At 40.7% G+C, this 26,613-nt stretch overlaps 1 protein-coding gene across 1 annotated transcript; it reads left to right on the forward strand.

Moving 5' to 3' along the window:
* The first annotated feature begins 12,924 nt into the window (after nucleotides 1-12,924).
* Nucleotides 12,925-14,610, forward strand: Fancf (FA complementation group F). The gene has a single exon (XM_032893535.1). It carries the CDS (start codon nucleotides 13,369-13,371, stop codon nucleotides 14,386-14,388), a length of 1,020 nt encoding a protein of 339 aa, XP_032749426.1. The 5' UTR covers nucleotides 12,925-13,368; the 3' UTR covers nucleotides 14,389-14,610.
* Nucleotides 14,611-26,613: the final 12,003 nt, after the last annotated feature.

Raw genomic sequence — 26,613 nt, forward strand, 5'->3', positions numbered from 1 at the left:
TAAGCTGCTTTTCCTCAGGATTTTATCACAGCATCAAAGTAAAACCAGACCCAGTGTCAAACAGCAGTTTTACTTGATTTGCTTGGATGTTTATGTTTCTCAAAATCAGTATTTTACTTTATACATTCCAATTACTCACTGGGCATGTTTCTAAAGATAACCTTCTGTTCAACTCAAATTCTTTACCATAGGAATCCATTGTCCAGTGATAACACTGCAACTTACCTGGGAGTAAGGGGAATGAAGCAATTGTCTCACTTACAGAGATGAAAAATACCTAATTATGACGTTGATATTTTACCCCACTGAAAACAACCAAGCCAAGTTTGAAGAATTCTCATGTACAGTTTTTTACTTTATATCATCATAGCAACAGGAAAGTATATCAGTGAGTGTTTCCTGAGTTACTAAACTTTTCACATCACCCCTAACATGAACAACCCATTTTCTCAAGTGAGTGGAATAACTAATTATATGCCTTGCTGTCCCCCATCTGTATGCTACCTTCCTCTTTTCTGTCCCCCACCTCTACACCTTTCAGTGGAAATAATACCTATGGACATATCTGGAGGGGAACAAAAGCAATGGAGATTAGAAGACATACAGTAAACCTAAAGATGAACGCAAGAGAAAAATATACCAAAAGATCATCAAGAAACATTCCTATTTCTTGACAGCTGGAGAGATGGCTCAGTAAGAGGGTTAGTTGACCTTGCAGAGGGCCAGAGTTTAGTTCCTGGTTCCCTTACTGGGCCTTGAATAATTACCTATAACTCTAGTTCTTGGGAATCTACCTTCTACAGATGCATAAAAGGGTTTTAAAAGAATGGCTCAAAAGTAAGAAAACTGGCAGATAAATTCCTGCCTCCCCTTTCTGCTGTTCATCTTTTGGAGAGTGTAACAACAGATGATGTGAACAGAGAGGAAGACATGTGGAGCTCTTTAGGTAGTGCTCTCTAGTCTGAGGACAGACATCATGTTGTAGGAGGGAAAATTAAGTACCAGTAGTAGAGAGGTGTTTAGTCCCTGGGTTTGATCTTCAGCACAACCACACAAATACACGTATGTATACATACATATACACATACAGACACAGGTCCAATGGGAATCAATGAAGACATCCATGGTTAGGCTAAAACGCCAATGGCAATTAATGGAACCATAGTCTTCAAAAGCGACCTTGGGAATTCTGTTGTTATGAACTCAGTAAGAAACAATGTCACTGTGAGACTAAGAACAATTTCACTTTCACCATATGTTATGGCTATCTATGGGTGTCAATGGATACCAGGGCAAGTGAAAAACTATCTCTGGGTGTGCTGCAAGGGTGCTCCTTCTAGAAGATGCGCACATTTGAATAAATGAGCAGAGTTTCCACCAGTGTGGGTGGGCATCACCTATTCCATTGAGGACCCAAAGAACCAAAGAGTGATGCCAGTATTTATTCTCTCTTTTTGATATTGTAATAGACCCCCTTACCCCCACACACACACACACAGTCACATACACACACAGTCACACAGACAGGCACACACACACACACACACACACACACACACACAGAGGGGGAGAGAGAGAGGTAAATAAGAGCAATTCCATGTGAAAATTCAAGGGTTGTTCTTATTTTGCATGTGCAACATAAGCATGCGTGTTTCCAACTGTGTAATTCTGAAAAATATCAGAAACCTGCGGGAAAAGGCTAAGGTCTTTTCTAAAACAAGCTATTTGTCCCTGAAAATTCACTTATTGTGTGTGCCATGCAGACTGAAGTATGGCTTTCTCACTTAAGCTGGAAGTAAGTAATTTTCCTTCATTATACATTTTTGTAGTCTGCTTCTCAATTGATTTTGAAAAAAAAAACATGTAATCTTAATTCTGAAAAGCTCACTTTAATAAGTATCTTCACATTAACTATTTTGATAGCCATACCTTGCACGTCCTTTATGCCACTAAATTCCCAGCACACTGAACACCATGAGACATGGAGCAGGCACTGCATATATAATCACTGAATAAATGAATGTCACACATATCAGTAATGCAGGAATCGTAACTCTTTGGCTATACTTTTATGCACTGTCTCTAGCTTTGCAAATTGAAACTAGGTAGAAAATTTACTTTTAACGTGTTACAGGTGATGGTTCCATACCATGAAGAGAACCATTTCATTTGGTAAAATACAAACAGATTTCACTAAAACAGATGCTATCTGCTGTGCCAGACTTATAAATGAGCTTAACCTGTGTCACCTGTCACTTCATCTAAAAACAAAGTTGATTTGCACTCAAGGTTTAATCATAAGTAATGTAACATGACTACAATGAACTGTGTGGAAATATTTCTACCATTATGACTCTCAATCCTTTCAAGTATGACTCAAAATCAGAAGAAATGCATGATGGAACAGATCCAAAAACATGCACTCCGACACACACAGCCACCTATCACTCAGAGGTAGTTACCTCTAAGTTACTGTACTATGGTATTTTCCCCCTTGGTATTACCCTGGTCTCCTTTGTGCCATTCCATTGAAAGACAACACTCATGGAGAATGGGTGAATTTGTTTCATAAACCACAGTTAAAAGAAATAACTGTAAGGAAATAGAACTCAAGAAAATCAATCAAAATTGAAGAAAAGTATCAATGAACAGATAATTTCATTATAAAATTTAAACCATATTTTGCATATGTCAATCATAAGTACCTACAATATGAAATTCTGTCACAAATCCTAAACAGCTCACATGTTCACAGTGCCGATCTTCACTGATGCTAACAAGAAAGATATTTCATGCTTTGCCTTCCTGTTAAAGTCGTTTCTTTGTCCAGAAGCATCTACATCCTCAACTTTCTTAGGATCCCTTTGACCTTGGGGAGGAGCAGTTGTTTCCTGTGTTCTCTCAGAACTTAATGTTTTCTTTGATTTCTGATTTACAGTACAGCATCACAGTTTACTTTTGAAAAAGTAGGGATGAGGGCAAGAAAGATAGCTCACCCATTCCAGGCCAAAGCTCACAACCAAAACTACAAGAGGAAACAGGTATGGAACTGTGTGGCTTCAGCTGTCTTTACCGTGGTGTCAGACGTACGCTTGTTAAACAGCTGGCTGGATGAGTAAGTGACGCTCAGAGTCCCTGGGCTTCGGAACCAAGGTGGACACTGGTGCAGGGTGGAAGGGTCACAGGCAGGCATCCAAGCCGCCCAGTAGAGAACAGTGATTAACTCTGCAGCTTCAGTGATAGAACGAAGGACAATATAAGATTTTTCTTTCATGTTTCCTGAAACTCTCATTCATGAAGACATTGAACTGGTTTTCTTTTGGGTATGGAGCCACTTAAAATGACAAAAATGATTACTTTATCAAATCATGAAAAAACTATCAAATCATGAAAAAAAACTTCTTGACAATTTTACAAATGACATTTCACAAATGAGGAGCCCTTGCCCACTGTTGATTTTCACAAGATATTTGGAGTAAAGACTTTTAAAATGAACTAATTTGGTATCTGTTGCACCAAACAGACCAGACAGAATACTGAAAGGAGTAGCACTCCAAACCCAAAGTGAGAGCTTCACAGGAAAGTGGGGAGGGTTGGGAGAGCTTTGCTGAAGAAACCTCTGCCTACCTGCTATGGCCATGGTGGCCATTGGCCTCTAGACTTATTTGCAAAAGAATTGTGCCAACCACAATGCCTGGCTGTCAGGAAGTAAGAGTAATACTTTGCACTAGTCATAATGGCCACGGTGCTCGGCATATGAATAGAAGACCAAATATGGAAAGAGAAAAACTGGGGATTGAGCTCTAGATTCTTTGTTAAAATGTATCTACCATTTTCTGATGGGCATGTATTGAGGTTCACATAAAATACTTAAATGTTCTGTCTGATGACTAACTACCTCCACTTCTGTACTGAGTACCATCACAACAAACCCCTGCAGTAATGATATTGCCATCCTTCCAGAGACCAGAACATGGCAGCCTTCTTTCCCCAGATTGCTCCTGTTTTACTTCCTCTTCCTCATTCTCTATATAAAGGCCAGGGTGAGATTCCTGCTGACGAGGAGCTCGAAGTGTCATTGGGAGAAATGACTTTGAAGAGATTATGTAGTATCACACATGAACTAAGCAGGTTAAGTTGGGCATGGCAGAGTGATACACATCTAGAGTCCTAATAAATTGATAGTAGAGGCATGAGAATCAGGAGCTTCAGGCATCCCAGGTCTCTTAGAGTTTCACTGCTGTGAACAGGCACCATGACCGTGGCAAGTCTTATTTATAAAGGACAACATGTAATAGGGGCCGGCTTATAAGTTCAGAGGTTCAGGCCATTATCATCAAGGTAAGATGCAAGGTAGGAGAATGGCAACATCCAGGCAGGTGTGGTGCAGGAGGAGCTGGGAGTTCTACATCTTCATCTGAAAGCTGCTATCAGAATACTGACTTCTAGACAGCTAGGATGAGAATCTTATAACCCATATCCACAGTGACACACCTACTCCAACAGGGCCACACCTTCTAATCATGGCAATCCCTGGACCAAGCATATACAAACCATCACACCTGGGTTAACCTTGCCTTTAAAAACAAATGCATAGCAGATTCAACTCACACTTGCATAAATAAGTTTATATCTAAATGTTTAACTATGATAGTAAAATACTCCGAGGAAATGAATGAATACATTTGAAAATACCATGTGCTATCAGTTGGCCTGAACTGCACCTGGGGCTGAGAGCTCAGGACCCATAGGAGTCAGTCCAGCACTCAGGCACAATGGTGCTACAACTGCCTCCAGAACTCAACCACCTTCCAGAACTCTCAGTGGGCAGTAATGAAAAGCTCACAGAAACGATATTCAGAGAAACCTTCTGACCAGGAAACACTTACAGAAAGGGTCAAACAGCCCACAGGCAGAATCTTTCCCTTGGCTTTTGTTACAGGAGAGAGAGGGAGTCTGAGGAGCAGCATTTTTAATCACCTCCAATCCTGAAGAGTCATGAATGCCAAAGGCCTAGTGACAGATACCCCTAAGGAGGCCTTTTCAGTTTGTTCATGTTCTTAGTAATGAGATAACCACAAACTGAATGATTAACACTCAAAAATTTTTTACTTCAAAACATGACTTAGAACAGTAGTTCTCAACCTTCCTAACACTGAAACCTTTAGCACAGTTCCTCATGTTGTGGTGACCCCAACCATGAAATATTTCATTGCTGCCTCATAGGTCTGTAACCAAAACCAAATTAAAAATAGTATTTGATGTGAAGAAATTAATGGAGTTTTCTTTTGAGACTTATATTTTGTTAATTATTTCATCATGAAATGTGATTTTTGCTTAGAATAATATCATTGATTATAGTCTTTAGTATTACTCAGATTAAAATCTCTAATAGTTCCAATTATTTACCATTATATAGTAAAACTGCCTTTACTAGTATTGTTATTATTAATTATTCCTGTTTTCTAGACTGCATTTCCCTCAGTAATGTTTTGTTCTGATTTCAAAGCATTTTCTATTGGTCAGAAATAAAGATGGAGGAGGAGAATCTGCAGGTGGATGGCGGTACAGCCAGCATCCTGATTTGCAAGCTGCTCACAAGGGAAGGTCTTTGGCTGTCAGATCAGCAACAATAAAACATAAGTGCTGGGACTAGAGAGACTTCTCAGTGATTAAAACCACTGTGCTCTTGGAGAGGACTCAGGTTCAGCTCCTAAAGTCCATGTGGTACTTCACAGCTGTCTGTAATTCTAATTCTAGGAGATCAAGCACCCTCTTCTGGCTTCCATGGGCTCACGGCATGGACATGGTGAACAGATGTACATGCAGGCAAGACATTCACACACATACAACCTGAAAATTATATTTTCATAATCACAATAACAAAATTGTACCAACTAAGCAAGGGATGGAGATGATTGTATTCTGCCATAAAAAGCAGCAGGAACATGTGCAGATTTGTCAGATATTGACATGGGGACTTCAAAAATGTCCACCACATTCATTATGCTCCTCAAAAGAGTAAAATGAAGGAGAAACTAAGCCATATTATCATTCTGCCTCAAACACTTCTCTCTCCCTTCTCATGGACCATCTCCTTTAAATGTGACTGGATATTTCTACAGCATCCCTTCGAATTGTTTTCCCTTTTTATTTTAAACATTTATTTCACTTTTTTGAGGGCATCCCTCATACTTATATGTTGATAATTGACAAAGAAACAATGCTATAAACATTTTACCCTCCTGTAAAATGCTATCTGTAATATCACAAATTTCATTTTAATCACTTGTTGCTGGTCTCAGCCAGTTTATTTTGAAATACCAGGAATCTCCTGTGAGAACATTCCTTGACATTAATGCTATTAGCAGAGCAGCCCAATCTCATAACCCAGATTAGGTCTGGAAGTAATTAAATACAGCAGCTTTCGTGGCAATTTCTCACTATATTTGCTACTTTGTAAGAGACTAATTAGAAAAATGAGTTTCATCTATCATTGTGAAAGGGGAATTAAAGTGAGTTTATATATGTATGCACTTTTCAATTTCTATGTGCTTAGTGCATGTATACACACACACACACACACACACAAATCTCTTAGGACATTTTGCATTATATGTCTGGAACTTTCAGCCATCCAGAAAAAAAGAAGGCTGAGAAATAATGAAAAAAATGTGCCTAAAGAATCCACATAAAAGTTTTGGGAGACTTGAAAATGGGAACAGCAGACACTTAAAAGTTATTGAACCAGAAACCAAACTCCTTCCTGGCAGGTGCTCATACATCCACATACAAAAACCACTGGACAAAAGAAGGCACACAAACAGTATCACATATCTACATGAAATCCATCTTCTAATTCAAAATAAAACTGCTCATTTCCTTCCTTATTTAAGGCGGAAAACAAAAGAAAGGGGAGGGGAAAGGAAAGAAAAAGAAAAGACAGGCAGACAAGTCATTAATTATTAAAACAAAAAGTTAAAACTGCAGAACGTATTCTAAAGTGTTCACCATTATGGAATACCTTGCTGCCTTCTAGTTAATTACATTACGAGATGGTTTCACATCGCCTGTCATATAGTGGCTGTGATGATGACTTCTGTCACAGACTGGCAGCAGATACGCCAATGTTAGGTATTTCACAATACACTCATTAAAGTGCTCATCTGTCCAGATGAGAGGGGAGGGAAAATGTTACGACTCATGAACGCACAGGACTTATAAAAATGACTGAGAATTTGGGGAACTGTGTCTGCTGAGGTCTTGTCAGGAAATAAGGGCAGACTCAGGAAAGATTTTGAAGATAAGCAAACAGAAGAACATTTATAAAATTCTGGGCAAGGCAAAAGCTGTCAGTAAGTATGACACCACAGCATGAAGTTCAGAGGACAGCAAGGAGGAACGCTCTGAAGAACAGATCCAGGAAGATGCCTCAGCCTCAGCGGACAGAGCCTGCCCTTGGTCCTCCTGCTTGTTTGCTAAGACCTCATACTGGTTAGTTCACCGAAAATCAGGGTTTAAGGGCAAGGGGCTAACATGATGATGGGCTATCCTCTGGGCAGGACAGAGGGGGAGGAAAGAAGAAAATACATCAGTGAAAAGGAAGGAAAGAGGATACTTTCCTCCCTTTCTATTTACAATAGCCTAGGTCAGATCATGGGAAGCGCAATGCACTTTCCATTATCACACAGGGTGGCTTCTAGCTGGTGTGAGAGCAGTTTCCAGCCTTTCCACATCCAGGCAAAAATACTCAAGTAGAGAATATTTGCGAGGCATATCTAAAACACTAGGTATAAAGGGGAAAAGAAAAGTCTTTGGAATGTGATCACATAAATAAAGATGCCTGGAAGTGGTTTCGACTTTGACATTAGGACATTACATATGTCTGTCATTTTTACTTTCTTTATATTCACTATCCATTATCCCTCACTTCCACTTCTCACTGGTCCCCTTACCGCCCACATCATTTACTCTCCTGTTGCTGTAATAAAATACCATGACCAATACAACTTAAGGAAGTGTTTATCCTGGCTTGTGCTTTCGGAGGGACAGAGTCCATCCCAGCAAGGCAACAGAACCAAGAAACCGGGTGACCACATTTTTACTAGCACAGGAAAAGGGGAGGGAAAGAACAGGAAGTTGAGCACAGTTTACAAACCCTCAAAGCTCTCCCTAACTCTGATGTAATTCTTCAAGCAAGGTTCCATCCACTAAAGGTTCCATCTACTCCTCAAACAACACCATCTACTGGGAGCAAGTGTTAAATATACAAGACTATGGAGACAGTTCTCATGAAACCATACCACTGCATTCCTAAGTAAATGATGGCCCTTCTATCTTCATGTTATATAGAACATATATTTATGCATTCCTTTAATTAGACCCCTTCATAGTAGAAAAAACAATATACATTGTTCTGAGTTTGGATTATTAAGTATAACATGATGATCTCCAGTTCTATCTACTTTCCTGAAAATGACATAATATACATAATATAGATCATAAACATCTTCGCTGATTCCATATCAAATATGGATAAGAAGATAGAATTAAGGCTTTAAATATTAATTTATATGAAAAATTCCAATACTTAAAGCTATATATTTAAAAGTTTGCTTGTTTCATATAAATGCACATTGTGTGTGTGTGTGTGTGTGTGTGTGCGTGTGCCTGTGTGTGTGTGTGTGTGTGTGTGTGTGTGTGCGCGCACGCACGCGCATTGTTTGGTACATGAATACAGGTGCAGAGACCAATGTGTAAGTATGTAGAAGTCAGAGGAAGTTGTTAGGTATCTTCCTCAAACTCCCTGTTACTGCCTTGAGGCAGGATTTCTTACTAAATTAAAAGATCACAGTTTTTGCTAGGCTGGCTGGTCAATAAGTCCCTGAGGTCACCTGCTCCCACCACCCCAGTGTCTGCACTGGAGGCACACAGAGCCGTGTCCAGTTTATTATGTGCTAAGAGGTCAACCTCATGTCCTCATGTTGGCACCGGGAGTGTTCTTACTCACTGAGCCAACTCCCTACACCCTACAAGTGCAATTTTTAAAATATTGACTCTTATGTTTGAGAGGATAAGTGTAAAATCAGTCTCTCTCCTGATGATGACTTTTTAAAAGGGTTCACAGATGTGGGCCAGGAATAGCTCTTCAGGAAATTCGAGATCTAGCCCAAGATAAAGTAATTAGCCTCCGAACGGGCAACATTCTGATCTCTCCACCACTGAAATTCTAGTCAATCAATCTCTGAAGACACATTTTCTGTTCAGAAGATTTTGTTCCACAGTTCTACCACAGTTTTGTGCATAGTTTTGGAACCTATTAACTAACAGAGCACCAATCCAAAAGTTCAGGTAGTACCTTGAGCCTATAGGAAACTCCCTCATTTCACTCTACCTGCCTCTCTGATGTATCCACCAATCTCTTGTAAATTCCTCCTTATGACTTCCTTTGTCCTGTAAAACTATAAAAAACTTAAGGAAACTGCTTCCATGTTGGAACATGGAATACGGGGTAACTGAAATCTGTTTTCCAATGCCATGGTCACTGAAAAAATGCTTCCAGAATATAAACAATCTCTACCCCCACCCCAAACATAAAGAATGTGCTTCATATTTTCGAGAATCAGCATTAACCTGAAATGATAGCACTGGTAGTATTGTTTTTCTAATAGCATTCAGAACTGATAAGGAATGTGATTCTACTTAAACCAGAGTCCTTTCTGGTCCCTTTAAAAGCACTGTGAGGTTAAATGCTACTGTGAAATCGAAGCAAAGTTTTCTTAGAATATATTTTACATTGTTGGTGGAGTGTTGTCATGATGGGGAAGGCATGGTGGCAGTAGCCTCAGGCAGTTGGTCACACTGTCAGCAATCTACAGCAACTACAGGGCCAGTAAGAACTTGGGGCAGGCTAAGAAACATGGCCTGCCCAGTAACTTCCTCCAGTAAGGCTCAGCCATCTAAAGGTCACCTAACCTTCTGCCACAACACCCTCCACTGGTGACTAAATTTATAACCTCATGAGCATGTGGGGGACAGTTCACATGCCAACCAAGGCGGCCACTAAGTGACTGACAGTGATGAGGGGTGAGCACACTGAGCAGAAGGACAAAGGAGAATGGTGTGGGGATTTTATCATACCCTGAAAAATGGCTCTAATTGAAAACATAATACCTATTTCCAGAATTTTCTGCTGAACATTTTCAGACTGTGGTTGGCTTTGGGTAGCTAGAACTGTGCAAAGAAAAAAAAAAGGCTGTGGGTAAGGCAGGATGAGTGGGGCAGCACTAGTAACTATAGTAACTACTGAGTGACAGAAGTAGACACCAGATTGAGCTGCATTCATTGGTCTCTCAGCTGTGCAGTTTGTTGATGTCTTGCTTATTGCATATCTTAAAACAAGCTTCTAAATTACCCAATAGGAAATCGTATCAAATCAAAATTTCAAATCAAAATATTCTGTCGAACAGTATTTGATGGGCAACCTAGGGAAGAGCAAACATAGAGGAGCCAGCTGCATCTTCCTCTGATTCAGTCTCCTCTATTACTGCTCATGGCAATGCTGGCATTGCTGCTCAGTGTCTAGAGAGAGTACTATCAGAAGCAGACCATGCCAAGGCCTATCTACTACAGAAGTGCATAGTAACAAACCCAAACCAGCCGAAGCTTATGAGCTGCATATTATAAGGCAGGGCTCCTCTAGCTGTATACATTTAAATTAAATAAATTTTAAAAACACAAGATAAACATATGCGATTAGAAATATATGAGGTACCAAGTACCACTCTTGTAAGCCGATTCTAATTAAGGCCTGTTCCATTTTTCTTCCTGAAAAAGAAACTCTTTCGTACGCATGCCTGGTGTCCAGCTTAGACTCATTACTGACTTTAGAATAAGAATTGTTTTCCCTGAATCCCGTAAGACTAATGACTGCAGTTAATTCCTCTGGCTACTTCTGAACTTATCTTATTTAGTAGAGAATGTTACATAGAGAGGCTTAAAGCTGGATTCTTAGACTAATTAGTAAATTAAGACAGGGTTACATTAATGTGATCTGTCACCATTTTCTAGCCCTGTATGTGGAGGTGAGTTAGTACTGATATCCCAAATTTCTGGTGGTATGATAAAAACATCATGACCAAGGCAACTTATAGCATGGCTTATTTAAGCTTACGGTTCCAGGGTCCCAGTGGGGCAAGAGTCCATCGTGGCGGGTGACAAGCACAGCAACAGAGGCAGGAAGCTAAGACTTGATATGCTCACCTGAAGACGTGAAGCAGAAAAAGATGAAATCAGAAGTAGATGATGCTTTAAGCCCTCAGAGCCTAACCTAATTACATATGTCCTCCAGCAAGGCCACACCTCTTACACCTTCTTAAACAGTGTTACTAACAAGGGACCAAATATCCAAATGCCAAGGCCTACGGAGGATATCTCTTACTGAAAACACCACAGAATGCATACTTAAAGTCAGCAACAAAAATCTACACCAGTATGTTACATATATGGCCTCCATCTTCTCCAGAGCCCTGAGGTAGGCTCTTGTGAAAGTGTCTTATTTTAGTTATGTTGCTCATGCCAGCATTTGAATGAAATGCTATTTTAATAAAAGTTTCCTAATACTGGGCTTCCGTTTTCTGTTCTAATTTACTACATACTGGGAATTAGAAGCTTGTGACCAGCAGGTAGAAGATTGTTCCTGGCATTCTCAGCAAACAGTAGACACATCTTCCACTGACATTTTAATTTGTGTGATTCCTCTCACTTGATTTTCCAATATCCCCTACTGGTGCAAATACTCTTGTGACCTAAATCAAAGATCATTCCCAAACCCTTCCAGTACCTCCTATCCATTTCCAACTGGTCTTTAAATCCTCATACCTATCACTTTAAAAATACACAAAGTCTGATTTGCAAAAATTAGCCTGTGCACTGCCGAGCTTGCTCTTCCCAGGCCTGGCAGGATGGACAAGGAAGATAACGTGCCGCAGTCCGGCTTGGTCCTCTTGGCGGGACACAAAATTTGGGTTTGGAATCCTCCTAAGGTCTGCCTCAAGTGCATAGGTTTCTTGACATTAAAGTGTGTATCATCCGTCTGCCTCTAGATGAAGTTTTCCTGAATTAAATGGAAAACTTTTCCAAATCCAAAGTGCTGTCTTCCAATGGGAAACTGTCACCGGCATGCTTTAGCTACTTAATAACAAACAAAAGGTAACTCTGGAACAAATAATTACTCACTGTGGTGCTGAGATTTAACATAATAATGGTTTTGAAAAGGTGAGTGCTGGTGAAGTCTTTGCGTGGTCCCAGCCACTTGGAAATGAAGCTGTTTTGGATTTCTTTCTCATCCTGGATTGGATCTGGTGTTCGCGATCGTGGCTTACGACTTATTAAAGGCTCCCATGGCCTTGAGGCGTTTTCAGAGTTGGGTCCTTTGGACATTCGACTGAGAGGAGGCTTTTCCGAACACCTAAGATCTAGTGATTCTTATTTTTGTCTACCACATTATGAGGTTAAGTTCAAAGTATCTCTTAAATGGAATGTTAAGAGTTTCCTGTAGGACAGGGTAGCATTTACGACTTATCTCTACTGCTCTGCTCCTGTACTTCACTCGCTGTCACACCACATGACAGTAGGTTTCCTGACAGCCATAATCAGAAACGTTAAAACCTAGCATATAGTTGGATTAAAATCACAAGGCCAAACATTATAGCCAGGGCTAACTAACAGTTAAAAATTAAAGAAAACTGGTTTAACTATATGTTCTGACAAGAATGCCCAGAATTTTTCAGAGTCTGGCATAAATAAGTAGATTAATTTGAGCTTAAACTTTCATTTACTGCTTGGTCAGGAAGCCTCAAGATAGTAGTACTAGGTTAGACAGGAGGACTGCAAATTAAAGACTGCGAGCACAATTGAGTGGTAGGTTTCCTCAGAATCAATAAATGCATAAGGAAAAGGGAAGAAAGTTAGGAATACAGCACTGTATGTGAGAGTCCTGATTCCACAATACCAGAAAAACAGGCCATTTAAGAGCTTTGAGGTTGCAAGCAGATCACGTCAGCACTGCTAATAACGATGAATATCGGTCCCCTTTCGGGGAAGCGCCAAAGTGTCTACCATGGGCATTTTTAAAGCAAAAGGGCAAATAAAATCCTGGCGCGCAAACACGCACTCTGGTGATCTCTCCCAGACCCAGAGTTAAAGCTGGAGGCTTTCCCCTAGTTCATTTCCAGCGCCAATTTGCCCCGGGAACCCTGTTGCGAGACTGACACGACCGTCGTCCAATGGCACAGCAGGCAGAGGCGGGACCTCACGCTCACGTCCAATCGGCTCGCGCCGCGGAAGGTCAGGGCGGAAGTGGCGGCCATGGAGCCGCTTGTGCAGTATACAGAGCGCTTCTCAGAGCTGCTGGCCGTGTCGTGCGGGACGCTGGTGAGCACGTGGGACGCCGCGACCGTGCGCAGGGCACTGCAGTGGGCGCGCTATTTGCTCCACGTGTACCGACGCTTTGCGAGCCGCCGCCGCGTGCGGGAGGCGCTAGAGAGGCGGCTCCACGCGCGGAGAGGGCCTCTCGGCCTGCGTAGCTTTGCGGCACTGGAGTCTGGGGACGTGCGGCTCGCCCTACGCCTGCTGCGCAACCGCGCGCTCGCGCCCGCCGCCGCCCGCGCGTTGCCAAGCTTGCTCTTCCCAGGCCCTGCCGCGGACAACGTAGACGACGTGCCGCAGTCCCGCTTGGTCCTCCTGGCACGCCGCGGAAGCGCGCTGCACCTGCTGTTCCGCCTCGGCGGGGACGCGCCTAAGGGCGCGCTGCTGCGCACGCATGCGGAGCTGCTGTACGCGCGCCTTCAGGAGCTGGGCGGTGCCGATTCTACGGGCGCGCGCAAACTCCTGGATACGCTGTGGGAGCACGGGCCGCGGGAGCACGTGCTCAGCGTGATGGCCGAAGCTCTGTTGCGCGAGACGGACCCGGAGCCAGCCCAGGCCGCAGACTCTGCGGGAGCGGTTGAAACACAAAAACTACTGCACTGGCTTCTAGAAAGTACCGAGGTACTGGCCGCTTTTTGCCGCCATCTGCCAGCTAAGCGCCTGGCCTCTGTGGCGGGCTGCCACCATGCACTGTCTCGCGCCTACCTGGACCTGCTCACAGCGTGGGCCACGCGGCTGCATTATGATCTGCAGAAGGGCGCCTGGGTCCCCACACAGGTGGAGGACATGTCCTGGGAAGAGCTGTGTCTAAGGCTGCAGAGCTTGTGCCAGGCCCAGCCATTTCTGCAGGAAGAGGTGCTGGTGACCCTACGTTCCTGCAAAGCCTTGGATGGCGATTTTGAGGTTCCTGGAATGAGCATCTGGACAGACCTCCTGCTGGCCCTGCCTGGTGGTGCTTGAGTGTCATGCTAAAGGAGGTTCTCAGGTCCCAGGCTGGTCATCTAGACAGACCCTGTCCCATGGAGGGAACAAGCATACTTCTCACAAAGCCTCTATGCACAGCATCCTGCTACTACTTGACTAGACAGTTTAGAAACTGACAGTGTTTTTACCAACTCCCTATATATACATGTTCCCAAAACCTAATTACTTAGGTGCCAATTTTAAATGGTTCGTAATACAAATACATATATTGTATGTAATATGTATAGTTATTTCTGTTCTTGTGGTGGTTCCAGGACTCTGCCTATTTTAGACAGAGCTCACCACTGAGCTATAATCCCTAGCCTTGTAAGTATTATTAAAGCCATTGAATTTTCAGCTTGTTTTATATAAAGCTAATTTGTAAGAATACTAAAAGTAGACACACACACACTTTAAAAAGAAAAGACTGCTTCAAATTTTCCAAGAAAGACACTTTTTATCTGTATGATTTACTTGTTTCCTGACACTGTTCAGCAGTACAAAGTTTTGTTTAACCAGCAGCATGTGTTAGCATCAAATGCTAACTTCAGAGCAGACTGGGCTGAAGTTAAAGCACTAGACTTGGTTTCCTTAACCTGTTTGCCAACCTTAATGCCCATTAAAGTTACATTGTTCAGAAAGTTTTGTTTGTACAATTCACTACTGTGAAAGTCAAAATAACAGCAAATTCGTTTAAAGCATGTCTTGAGTACACATTTAAGTGTTTAGAGCACAATAAATACAAATATATCCTGTTGGGTATCTGAGTTGGATGATAAGAGTTAAAAGAATAGAGGCCACTACTGCCATTTATCAAGGTAATAGCTCTAACCTGATTTCATTACTATGGTGTTTAAATTTCTGATTCTGTTTTTCCTCATGATTGCTGGATGGAGACAATTCGGAGTGTTTGTTTTCTGACTAACAACCCAACTTTGCCGGGCAGTGGTGGTACAGGCCTTTAATCCCAGCATTAGGAGGCAGAGGCAGGCAGATCTAGTTCAAGACCAGCCTAGTCTACAGAACAAGCTCCAGGACAGCCAGAGCTACACAAAGAGAAAAGCTGTCTGGGAAAAAACAGACAAAGCAACTGAGTCTGGTTGAGGGTTTAAAACTTAATGATAAATAGTTTTGATAGTAAATAACTGGCTAAGTAAATTTCCAGGGATCAACACACTTTCTCCACAGTAAATGCCCGTAACTCAGAAAATTAATTGCTAATTCTAGAAATGGAAATAAAGCAAAAGGATATATGATGCAGAATTCTAATTTTGCTTTAGGGCACAAGTATAAACAACTAGTAACAATTATCTGAAGAGAGCAATATCAGTTTTTTTCTTCCTGTGATCAGATTCCTCTTTCTAGCACTTTTTCATCTGCGGTGTTCTGACTTGGATTCCTTAGTGCTGTTATACACAGGAGTGACAGCTGGGCCACGCTGCCATTCTGTTTTGTTGTTTGAGGGTCTCGCTCTAGCCCAGGTTGCTCTGGAACTCACTGTCTGCCCATGCTAGCCTTAGACTCAGGATCCTCCTTCCTCGGATTCCTAAATGGTGAGATTACAGGTGTGAGGTGGCACATAGCTAACGGCCGTGGTTTTGTTCCGGTGGTTTTGAAGTTTTAATCCTGATGCCTCTCACAGCTCACTCTCTGCTGTTTTACTTCTGTTTGCTAGAAGAGAAACCAAAGTTTCATACAATAAAGAACATCTGAATTTTCTTACAGTTTCATCAGTCCCATTTCAGATGGTTTTGTGAGTTCTGTGATTGTGTGTCCATTTACTTTGTAGATTTTGTCTATTTGTTTTGTTTTTAGGATTCTTTTGGGAAGCATCTCATGGTGAGGAACATTTTAATGTCCATCTGCAAATGCCTGCCTGGTTCACGTGTGAAGGTGGTTTTGCCGTGCACATGATTTTCGATCATCATTCGGAGTGTCAGTTCACTTGTCTCCTATTCCTATTTTAAAGTGACTGGTCCTTTGTTCAACATTTGCATCTCCATTTCCACCATACTCCTGACGTTTCTAATCTCGCCTGTGACAGTTGGGGCCTGTACTGGAAGGTTTATGCTACTCACACCATAAAGCTCTTTCCTGGCTGACTCCCTTTCGGTCTGTGCTGCTGTGGAAACAGTTGCTCTCATATGTCCCATTTCCCAGTACTGAGATTCTGCCCCATGTTTTACCAACAGTGACTAGCCAGCCTTGGGAATAAACTTTCCAAATCCCTCAGCAGTGAAGTAGTACGCCTGTGACACTGCTTTGGCACACCTTGTGAATACATAGAAGTAGGACCTCTCACCTCTCGGGATTTTCCTTTTAATAGGCTGAAGTCAGTGTGCTGTAGTAAGTTACCTGGGCCCATGGCTGGAAAGGTTGAGGATCCTTCCTAGACTCTGTGAGGGAAGACATGCTTTTCTTTCTATAGGCCTTGCTTTTTAGTGAAAGGATTATCTTTGGAAGTAGGTATATATGTAAATCATCAGTGCCTGTGGTACTAAGTTGTATTGGCAAGGCTTGGTAATTTAAGGCCTTGATTTATAAATTTAATATCACTTGTCCAAATTTTTATTTCACCTCCTTCCTCTCAAATCTGCCCAGCATGTATACATACATATATATATATATGTGACATATATGCTGTTTTATGACTCCAGGATTAATTTCTATCATTTTTATTTTAGATTTACTTTATCTTTAAACATGCATATATGTGTCTGTATGAGGATGTTTGCATGTGAGTATGGATGCCCTTGGAGGTCAAAAGGGAGTGTCTTACCACCTAGAACTAGAGTTACAATTAGCTGTGAACTGTCCGATGTGGGCCCTCTGCAAGCCCTGCCATTCATTGGTTTTCTAGAGTCTGCATTGCATTTTCAAAGTCTGAAGCGGAGAGCAAACCCCAGTGTATTGATAGGACTTTGTCTCTTTCTGTGTTTTGCAGTTTTTCTCTTTGACGTTCGCTTTCTTTTTGCTTTGACTTGATTTCCTCGGGTTATAATCTTAGTTGTCTGCTTGATTTGATCTGTAATCCACTAAGAGACAGGTCTCTGGATAGGTCTGTGAAGTTATTCTCTGGGAAGATTAACTCAAGGAAAAGACACCCCCCACAACACCCCCACACACAGTATCTTTCCAACTGTCTGGATATATAGAGGTCAGCAAGAAAAGCAATTGTTTTTTGCTGTCTGCCTTGACTCTTGCTCATGAGTACATATAGTCTGTGTAAGTGACTCTTGGGACAATATGCTCAGTGGGGAAGAAGAACACTTCTGACGATTTGTTTCTCCTGGAGCAGCTAGGACCCCAGACTGTAACTGACACTCTTAAGTAGCCAGTCACTGTGCTGGCATGAATGGAAATAGAGCATCATCACCAGGGCATCTATCTAAGACATGTAAACCACTCTAAAAGTGATTTTAAGTAGAATTGATCTGAACAAGAATCAAGTCCCAATACGCAGTGGCTTTCTCAGATTTCAGCCCAGAAGCCTTAAAAGCTTCCCAGAGTTACATCACACCTCAGAGTTGAAACAGTGTTCATCCATGTCATGATTATGTCTGGGGATAGCCTGGGCTACATAGTGAGTTCAAGCCAGTCAGAAATGAATTTCAAGCCAGTCTGAGCTACATAGAAATCCAGGATAGGATTAATTCTCAAGTGTACTATTTCTTGCTGTCACGTTTTTTATGCTGATGCTGTATGCCATAGTTCAAAATCTCAGGGAGCAGAGTTGGGATTGAAGGTTTCCAAAAGGGACACCAACACCGGGGGAAGGGGATAACATTTGAAGTGTAAATAAAGAAATATCCAATAAAAGAAAAGGACTGGAGAGATGGCTAGAGGTTAAGAGCACTGACTGTTCTTCCAAAGGTCCAGAGTTCAGTTCCCAGCAACCACATGGTGGCTCACGACCATCTGTAATGGGATCTTGGTGCCCTCTTCTAGTGTGTCTGAAGAGAGTAACGGTGTACTCATATAAATAAATAAATAAATCTAAAGAAAAATATTTAAGAAAAAGAAAAAAATGCAAAAGTAGAAACAGGTTATAAACAGAATAACCAGTCTCCTAAAAATTGTGGCTACGAGATATTCATTATTGACACAACCTAATTGTTGTAAACACTCTAGAAAGCAAACATTGATTTTTCTCAGGAATTAATTGGAAATGATCAATTACTCTATCAGAATAGTGACATCACCTCATTTATCAGATGCTCGTTGTCCTGGTAGGCTAAGGATGCCCTTTTGACTTGGAAATATCGTGGCCCTGAGGGAAAGAGCTCAAATCATTACAGTGATGGCTGTCTGCAGCTGTCTCTGGGAGGGAGTGCCATTGTTCTTAATACTGAGGTTGCAGTTTGACTTAAAAGGAACTGACCATGTCTTAAAGTCTTATTGTGGTTCTTTCCTTTTACACAGGGAGTGACGTGACCCTGAGATAAGTTCACGCACAATAGCTGTCAGGTCCAAAGGAAATCCCAGTTCTCCAAACTCCAGAAGTCCATCCAAATATACAAAAATGATTTATTTTTAACAGGTGGGAACTGGTTTCACCAGTTCATTAGAAGAAGTGGCTTTTCTCTAACCACCAAAAATCTTCCTACACTCCAGGTTTGAGATCATTTCTAAACATATGGACTGCCTTTTGGAGTTTAGTGAATTGGGGTTTTCTGCGGACCTCACTGTGACAACAGGGATATAGGTAGAGTATGGAAACTGAGTTTACATTTTATATTTATGTAGAATTTATGTAATATATATATGTAAAGTGTATATATACACACAAACATACACTATATGTATAATACATGGCCCTAACAAAATCTGAATACCATCTATGGTAACCTGGATCCTAGGATTTATTTTGAAATTGACTCCTACAATTGATATTAAAAGGGGATGTGTTCCAAAGGCAAATTCTTATCTGCGTTCATAATATCTTTATCTTATGACATTTAAGTGGCAAATATTTACTCATCTGGTAAGCACTCTGTCACTGTGTTGTTGTGATTTGATGGACTAAAAATTATTAATGTCCAATTTTCATAATCAACAACCTTTGGTTTTTAAGTAACCTTACCGGGTTGCCCAGGATGAGCTTGATCTCAGGGCTTCTTGGCCCAGGCTTGTCAGCAGCAGGGATTAGAGATGTGTACTGCTGTGCCTTGCTTAGGAGTTATGTGTAAATATGAGCCAAGTGTCTCATGAGAGAGAGAGAGAGAGAGAGAGAGAGAGAGAGAGAGAGAGAGAGAGAGAAGAAATATGAAGTACAGGTTTGTTTTAGGTCAATGCCTGCTCCATGGTGTCTCAGATGGTTGTTGAAATATTCATTACCTTGCTGAGCATTTGACATAATATCAATAACTTCTGTAAAATATTCTGCGTGAGTCAATGCATAAACTTAAAGTATTGATGCCGAGCCCACAGGGATATAAGCTTGGGAGCAGTTGGTTTTCAGTGAATGTAGATGCAATGATCGGAGAAAACGGCCACATTTCTTTGCAAGTTCCAGATACATTCAGTACCTTAAAAACCCCTGATGTTCTTCTAAAAGTTGACCGCACCGATGACCCCAGCCAGACTCTGTAGGACACTGAACAAACATCAAGACAAGTGTAAGAAAGAGGTTTGTTGGGAGAAGAGAGGCCGGTCGGAGAGGAAGGGAAGTTGGAGAGGGTATAGAATCCACGGTGCGCATGTATGAAATTGTAAAAGAACAAAAATCTACCAAAAATGGTATCCGATTGGAATCTATAACTGAGCTCTAGTCTTTAATATATTAATGATTAAAATTTAAAATAGCAAAACCATGCAGATTATGAGTGGTTCTATCATCTCTTCTGGAAGTGAAGGAATCTCATAATTTAGAATACTTTTGGCAGAAAACAAAAGTTATGTTTTCCATTTTCTGTTGTAACAAAACAGAAACAGAAAGATCAAAATGTTAACAATAGTTTAGACATGTGCTTGGCCTTTTACCTGAAGAGAAACAACCGTGGGTAGGATGGGGGTGAGGGCAAATGTGTGTTCCGTTCCGTCCGTTCTGTTTTCCTAATAATTGCAAAACCACGGGTTCCTGACAGGACCAGTTTGGAATTGTGTGCGAAGCAAAAAAATAAGTGGCAAGAGACTAATGAGCAATTTACCGCAGATACATGGCATAGTCAGGCTGGTCAGCAGATGCAGGTTGCCTATGGGGTTGCTATAGTCACCAAAACCCATCTAGACCACTCACCATGTTCTAATTATAGCCAGGAAGCCCTGAACTCTGTGCGGTGCAAATTGGCCGGTGTGGATTCAAAATGATTTCATTGTTGTTACAGACATTAGCTAAGGAGGGGTATTTGAAGAATTTATACTATAGCCGGGCTCACTGGCTAGTTCTACAAATAGAATATCACCACAGCTGTCACCACATTATAATTCAACGACATTATTTCAAGAGCAAAATAGTTTGTAAAATCTGTTTTCTATGTTATAGGAATTAAAAGACAGAAAGGGGAGAGAGTTTAAAAACATGTTTAATGGCTTTTAAACCAGTTTTTAACTATAACACCATTTCTGGGAAAGTGTAGACTGTGCTTCCTTAAGGTCCTGTCTTATTTGCATATTCTGTGAAGAGTTGGAACCATATCGTTTTTTAAATAGAGCAACAGGAATCTGGCTATTCAAAACCTGCTTTCAACACGTTTTAGAATGGAGCTCCTCGGTGGCATATTACAATAGTGGTGCTCCATCTGACCATGGATTAATTTTTGGAAATAATTTAACCAGACACACAACTTGAGACATAATTTTTCTTCTGGCCTTTAAAAGCTCTGAGATATTTTCTTTTTCTTTTTTCTTTTTTTTTCCCAGGTTTCTCATGGAACCTCTGTCATTTGCACTGTTTTTCCTCCACCGGTAAAATGTCAATTCCCACAGCTTCCACACTTTTCTCTGACTATTCTCTGCAGAACTTGGATGCTGATGTATTTCTATACACTTCTGTCTTGTTTCAGTTACATTTCATATGTGGAATCTTGGGAAGGGTTTTGTTTTGTTTTGTTTTTTGTTTGTTTGTTTGGCCAAGTAAGGAAAAGTGCCACCGTTGAGTTTTAGAATATGTTTTCAATATCACTTACTTTCTCTATCCTACACCCTAATGATGTGATGTTGGAGATTTGCTTTTGTGGGATCATCAGGTCCTTGAGTGTCTGTTCACAGCCTACATCCCCAGTCCCCATCTAGTTTCTTGTCTTCCGGCTGGGTAGTGTCTAGTGCTCTACCTTTGAGGGCAATGATTCTCTCTGGCCTCTTCATTCTACCCTTGACCTCACCCACTAAACTTTAGTTCAATAATGTGGCTTTCATTTTAAATCTAGCCTTTAAAAAGAATTAAAAGATCAATTATTTGGGAAAAGGAAGGGGAGTTGTAGGGATGAATGTGATGAAAGGATATTATATACATATATGAAAAAGTAATAAGTGAACAGCATTTTGTACGACAAATATATACAATAATTACAAAGTAATTGTAAATAATTATCATGCAAATATATGCATATATATATGCATATATATATATAATTGTTTTTCTTTTCTTTCAATGTTGAAGCTTTCCCCCAACTTGTTTCAAGAGCATCTGAAATTCCTTGGATCACTTTTGGAATTCTTGATCTAAAGTCTTTGTCGGGTAACCACAGCATACTCATTGTCTCTGTGGTAATCGCCCTAGCCTGTCTTTACACGATTGTTTCCTTGTGACACATCTATTACTGTTCTACTCGAGATAAAGAAAACACCCACCTTATTCCACAGAAGTTACTTAAGGGAAGGTTTTTGAGATATCATTTCATACAATTCTATAGAGGAACTTGTGTGTTGCTGTATCAACAGCAAATGTGATGTACTAAAGCCTAGATTGAGTTTTTATGTCCTCAACTCTTAAACTGAAGCAAAACTAAGCACACATTACTTGAGCTTAGGCCCTAAGTGATAAAAACTAGAAGAGGTCAAAACCTTATGTTAAATTTTCTTTGCTGCTTGTTCCGATATGACAATGTTTCTTTGTTCATGTAGATTGTTCTCTTTATGCAGATGGCACAAGTTAAGGCCAGGGCTGCGATTGAGCAGTGAAAAGTTAAGGCGGGCACAGAGTTTTAAAGGGAGGAAAAAGAGAGGAGGAAGAAGAAAGGGAGGCAAGATGGAGGAGGACGGGGAGGATTATTCAACATGTGGATTTAATCAGCCGCAGGTAGGTCTGAATCTCATATAAGGGATGGATTATTATAGTTTGTCTTGACCAGGTAGGCAAATTAAATATCAATTAGCTCTGAGTTTATTGTGTGGATGTTTTGTGGCGTGTAAATTTGCTGAGATAAATTACTGATTTAAATCTGATTGTTTAGTTACAAGCTTATTGAGTTTTGATTTTAACAAATTGCTGGGAGTTGTGACTTTAACTGCAGGGGGCGGTTGATGGAAATGTGAGCAGCGTTGGGGGCGCGGGGGGTGGGGTGGGGGTGGCACAGAGCCAGGAGGGCGGCCACCACTGGGACCAGAGAATAGGTAGAGGTAGCGTGGCCCGGTGCCCTAGAACCAGCTGCTGCTGAGATGAATATACCCTGCTAATTCTATGGCTCCATGATACGGGCTAGCAAGGGTTTGTGGTTATTTTTAATATTTACTACAAGAGTCCAGAGTAGCAAAAAGTAGATGTGTTATGATAACTATACTAGTTATATACTAATAATACTAGTAGATAGTTTTTGTAAAGAGAAAGGCTGGTCTTTCTAACTTGGAAAGCACAAATTAAAGTTAAAATTCTTTTCAAAAGAGAATTGACAAAACTTTAAAAATATGTTTTCAATCTAAAGTTCTTAAATATTGGATAGATCATTAAATTCTCAACATCCCATTTAACTCACAGTATATATGACCTATGCAATGACAAAAATCACAGGATTACAAAGAAAATGTTTCTTTATTGAATTTGAGTCTCCCGGCTATTTTCATAGGCTATCAAAATTAAACTACAAAAATTATCTAAACTATGAAACTACCAAGACCAACAGAGGAGCCATATATCTTCAGCTACAAGAAACATTCCCATGGAGAGATAGATTCACATCAGACTGGATGCTTTGACTTCTAGTCACACGGAGGACATTGTACTTGATTGATAGCGCCTTTGTGCGGGACTGCATGCTGGGCTCAGTGTTTGCTGACTGATTTCTGCCAGCTCCATCTATGTGAAGGAGAGCGTGTTCCTGAACTGCACTGCACTTTCCACTAGGGATGTTTCTGTGTGGGTCACCAGCTGAAAAACAGTCACCGAGGTCTGCATAGCTATTCTCTTAGTTCACGTTCTGACAGAGCAGAGGGCTTGAAGAAAGACATGGGTGGGTGTGAGTCTCCACCGTTTGCCTGGCAAATAGCTCCTTGTTGAGAAAAAGAAACCCCTCCCGCTGGTTCGTCATTTCTCATGTTTATAGCATAAAGGAGCAGGCTCAGATGGCAGAGCAGTGCAAAGCAGTCGCTTGCAGACAACTTAAGAAATAATTCGCTCATACTCATTCCACGTTTTATATAAAATACATTGTAGACTGTCTGCCAAAGTTACCGCACTTACCGTTTAAAATTGTGAAGGTTATGTGTGTGCTTTCTTCCTTTTTATTTTTAGTCAAAACCTGAAACCAGAGACGCATTTTTATAATGGGAATTCCATGTGTACTAGCAAAGATTGTTTCTGTTCCTGTTAGCCCGGGCCTCACAGACTTGAAACACCTTCCCAGCATTGCTGAAGACTGCAGATCCCTCCTCAGCATCTGTGTCGCAGTGGGACCATGCGAGGACCTTCAAACACTACTGTCTTTCTGAAGACTTCAGGGAGGTCTCTCGCCTTTTACAACTCATAGTAAGCTCTAGATTTTCAAAGTTCAAACACAGCTCAAATCCAGACAAAGAGCCAAAATGGTGAGCTGCTGAGTCGTCTGTGTATCACCAGTCTTAGTTATCCAGACGTGCTCAGTCCTAGCAAACTGATACATAGACTTCATGTAAGAGAAATTTTAAATTACAGCTCCCAGTACCCTTTTGAAAGATTTTCAAAGTTTATTTTATGTATGAGGGCTTTATCTGTATGTGTACTTGCAGGCCAGAAGAGGGCATCAGGTCACACTATAGATGGTCCTGAGCCACCATGCCTTGGCTGGGAATAGAACTCACGACCTCTGGAAGAACAGACAGTGCTCTTAACCACTGAGCCATCTCTCCAGCCCCCAAGTGTCCTTCTTGTTCATTGCCTTGCACTTTTAGTATGTATAAATTACCAGATCTATTCACCATTACCACTTAATTAGCTACTTCTAATGTTTATATACTGCTCTGTAATACCAGACATGATTAAATATTACGATTCAAACTAAGGTGCATAAATACCCATATCCTATATCATCTCAATGACAGTAAACTTACTAGGTTTCCATTTTATTGCTATTAAAGAAACACATAGCTCTTTTGATGCTTCTTCTCAATCTGTTTATTCTTTAGTTGTCAATCAAAACTGTATACCTTTATGATTGGATACTTGTGTATATTGTGAAAAGGCTAAACCAAGTACATGAGCACACATACGACTTCACATACTAACTCAGGTGAGGAAAATACTTAAAATTACTGAGTAGCATTCAAATCCTCCGTGAATTCTGTTAGCTGTGTTCACCATAGGGGGGGTTGAACTCTGTTATCTCCCTGGGAGGTTATGTCTTTTGATACCCTCTCCTATCTCCTAACTTCCTATCTGTTAACCAGCACTGTACTATTTTGAGGAAATCAACCTTTCATAGTTGCCATAAAATGAGATTATGTGACAATTCTCCTTCTCTGCTGGCTTAATTCATTTAACACAGTCTAGTACCAATGCTTGTCTTGTGGGAAAGCATTTCAGTCTATTAAAGGGCCAATTAATATTTAACTGCATACACATACACATTCCTATCTTTTTATTTTCAGTCTATTCATATGGATATGTGAGCTTTGTATTTAATTAATTTAAAGCTTCTTTAATTAATCTAAACTTGTGTTTAGAGGGACAAAAGAGATACAGTTTTATCACCATCACTTGTAAATCACTGGGGCTTTCCACAATGCTTTATGGTATTGTTCGTTTCTTTGTTTGAGGCCTGATATTATACAGCCCAAGCTGGCCTCTAACGCACTATGTAGGGGGTGATGATATTGACCTCCTAGGCCTTCTGCTTCTGGGATTACAGGCTAGACATGGGCCACCACATCTGCCTGTGCTGTTCATTGTTCATCCTAACATCCTGGAAATATTTATGAACTTCTTATTCTATTTGATCTGTTGTTTGAGTAAAGTCACTTTTTAACAACTTCCTATTAATGTAATCTTATGTCTGTTAATCTTCCATGGTTTATCCCATTTGGTTTTTGGGGATTTACAACTTTGTGATTTTTAACCTTCCTGGGAAAAATGTATCTCTTCTCACTTTTAAGGTTTTTTATAATGTTTATAATGATATAATTTATAATTATGTCATTTCTTGATAAATTGTTGCTATTTACTTTGAGTTTTGCCATGTTTGTAACCCTTGGCTCTAGACTATATTAAACAATCCTAAATGAAAGGCCGCCCTCCCTGTCAATCATGTCAATGGTGAATATCTGTCTTGCTGCATGTAAAACCTTTGTGAGTATTCACAGACACATTTGTTGGGACTTGGGCTTCTGCTGTTGGAGATTCATATATAAAACCTGCCTTATGTGAATAAACTCTCAAAATTTAAGGGGAGCATGATTAATAACTTTGTCCTGGGAAAAGCTAGCACATCCTCTTCTTCAAATGTCAATGTCTCCGTTACAAATACTAAAAACAGGATCTGAGTATTTATAGTTTTTACTTCAGATTCAGTTGTGAGCAATTCAGAGCTACATTCAAGCGCTTGACTTAAGGAGACACTTTATTTTTGCCTCAAGAGACTCTATGTTTAGCTGTTACCTTTTCTGCAGTCAAGTTATGAAATATGAATTTGCATATCTACTTTGGACATAACTCACCATGTCATTGACTCAGTTCTGCATTATTCACAGTGGGACATTCATTTCAGAAAGGGAGATTGTAAGTCAAAAGGATGAGTAGTCTTTATAGCATAAATACTAAACACCTTTAATACATATTTTTTCGTAGCAAGGTACAGTTTTTGCACATACCTTTCC

Source organism: Rattus rattus, chromosome 2 (genome assembly GCF_011064425.1).
Source record: "Rattus rattus isolate New Zealand chromosome 2, Rrattus_CSIRO_v1, whole genome shotgun sequence".
Taxonomy (NCBI): domain Eukaryota; kingdom Metazoa; phylum Chordata; class Mammalia; order Rodentia; family Muridae; genus Rattus; species Rattus rattus.

Bases quoted from the DNA above. Each gene is read 5' to 3' on its own strand.
- Fancf (XM_032893535.1), top strand. From the start codon at position 13,369: ATGGAGCCGCTTGTGCAGTATACAGAGCGCTTCTCAGAGCTGCTGGCC.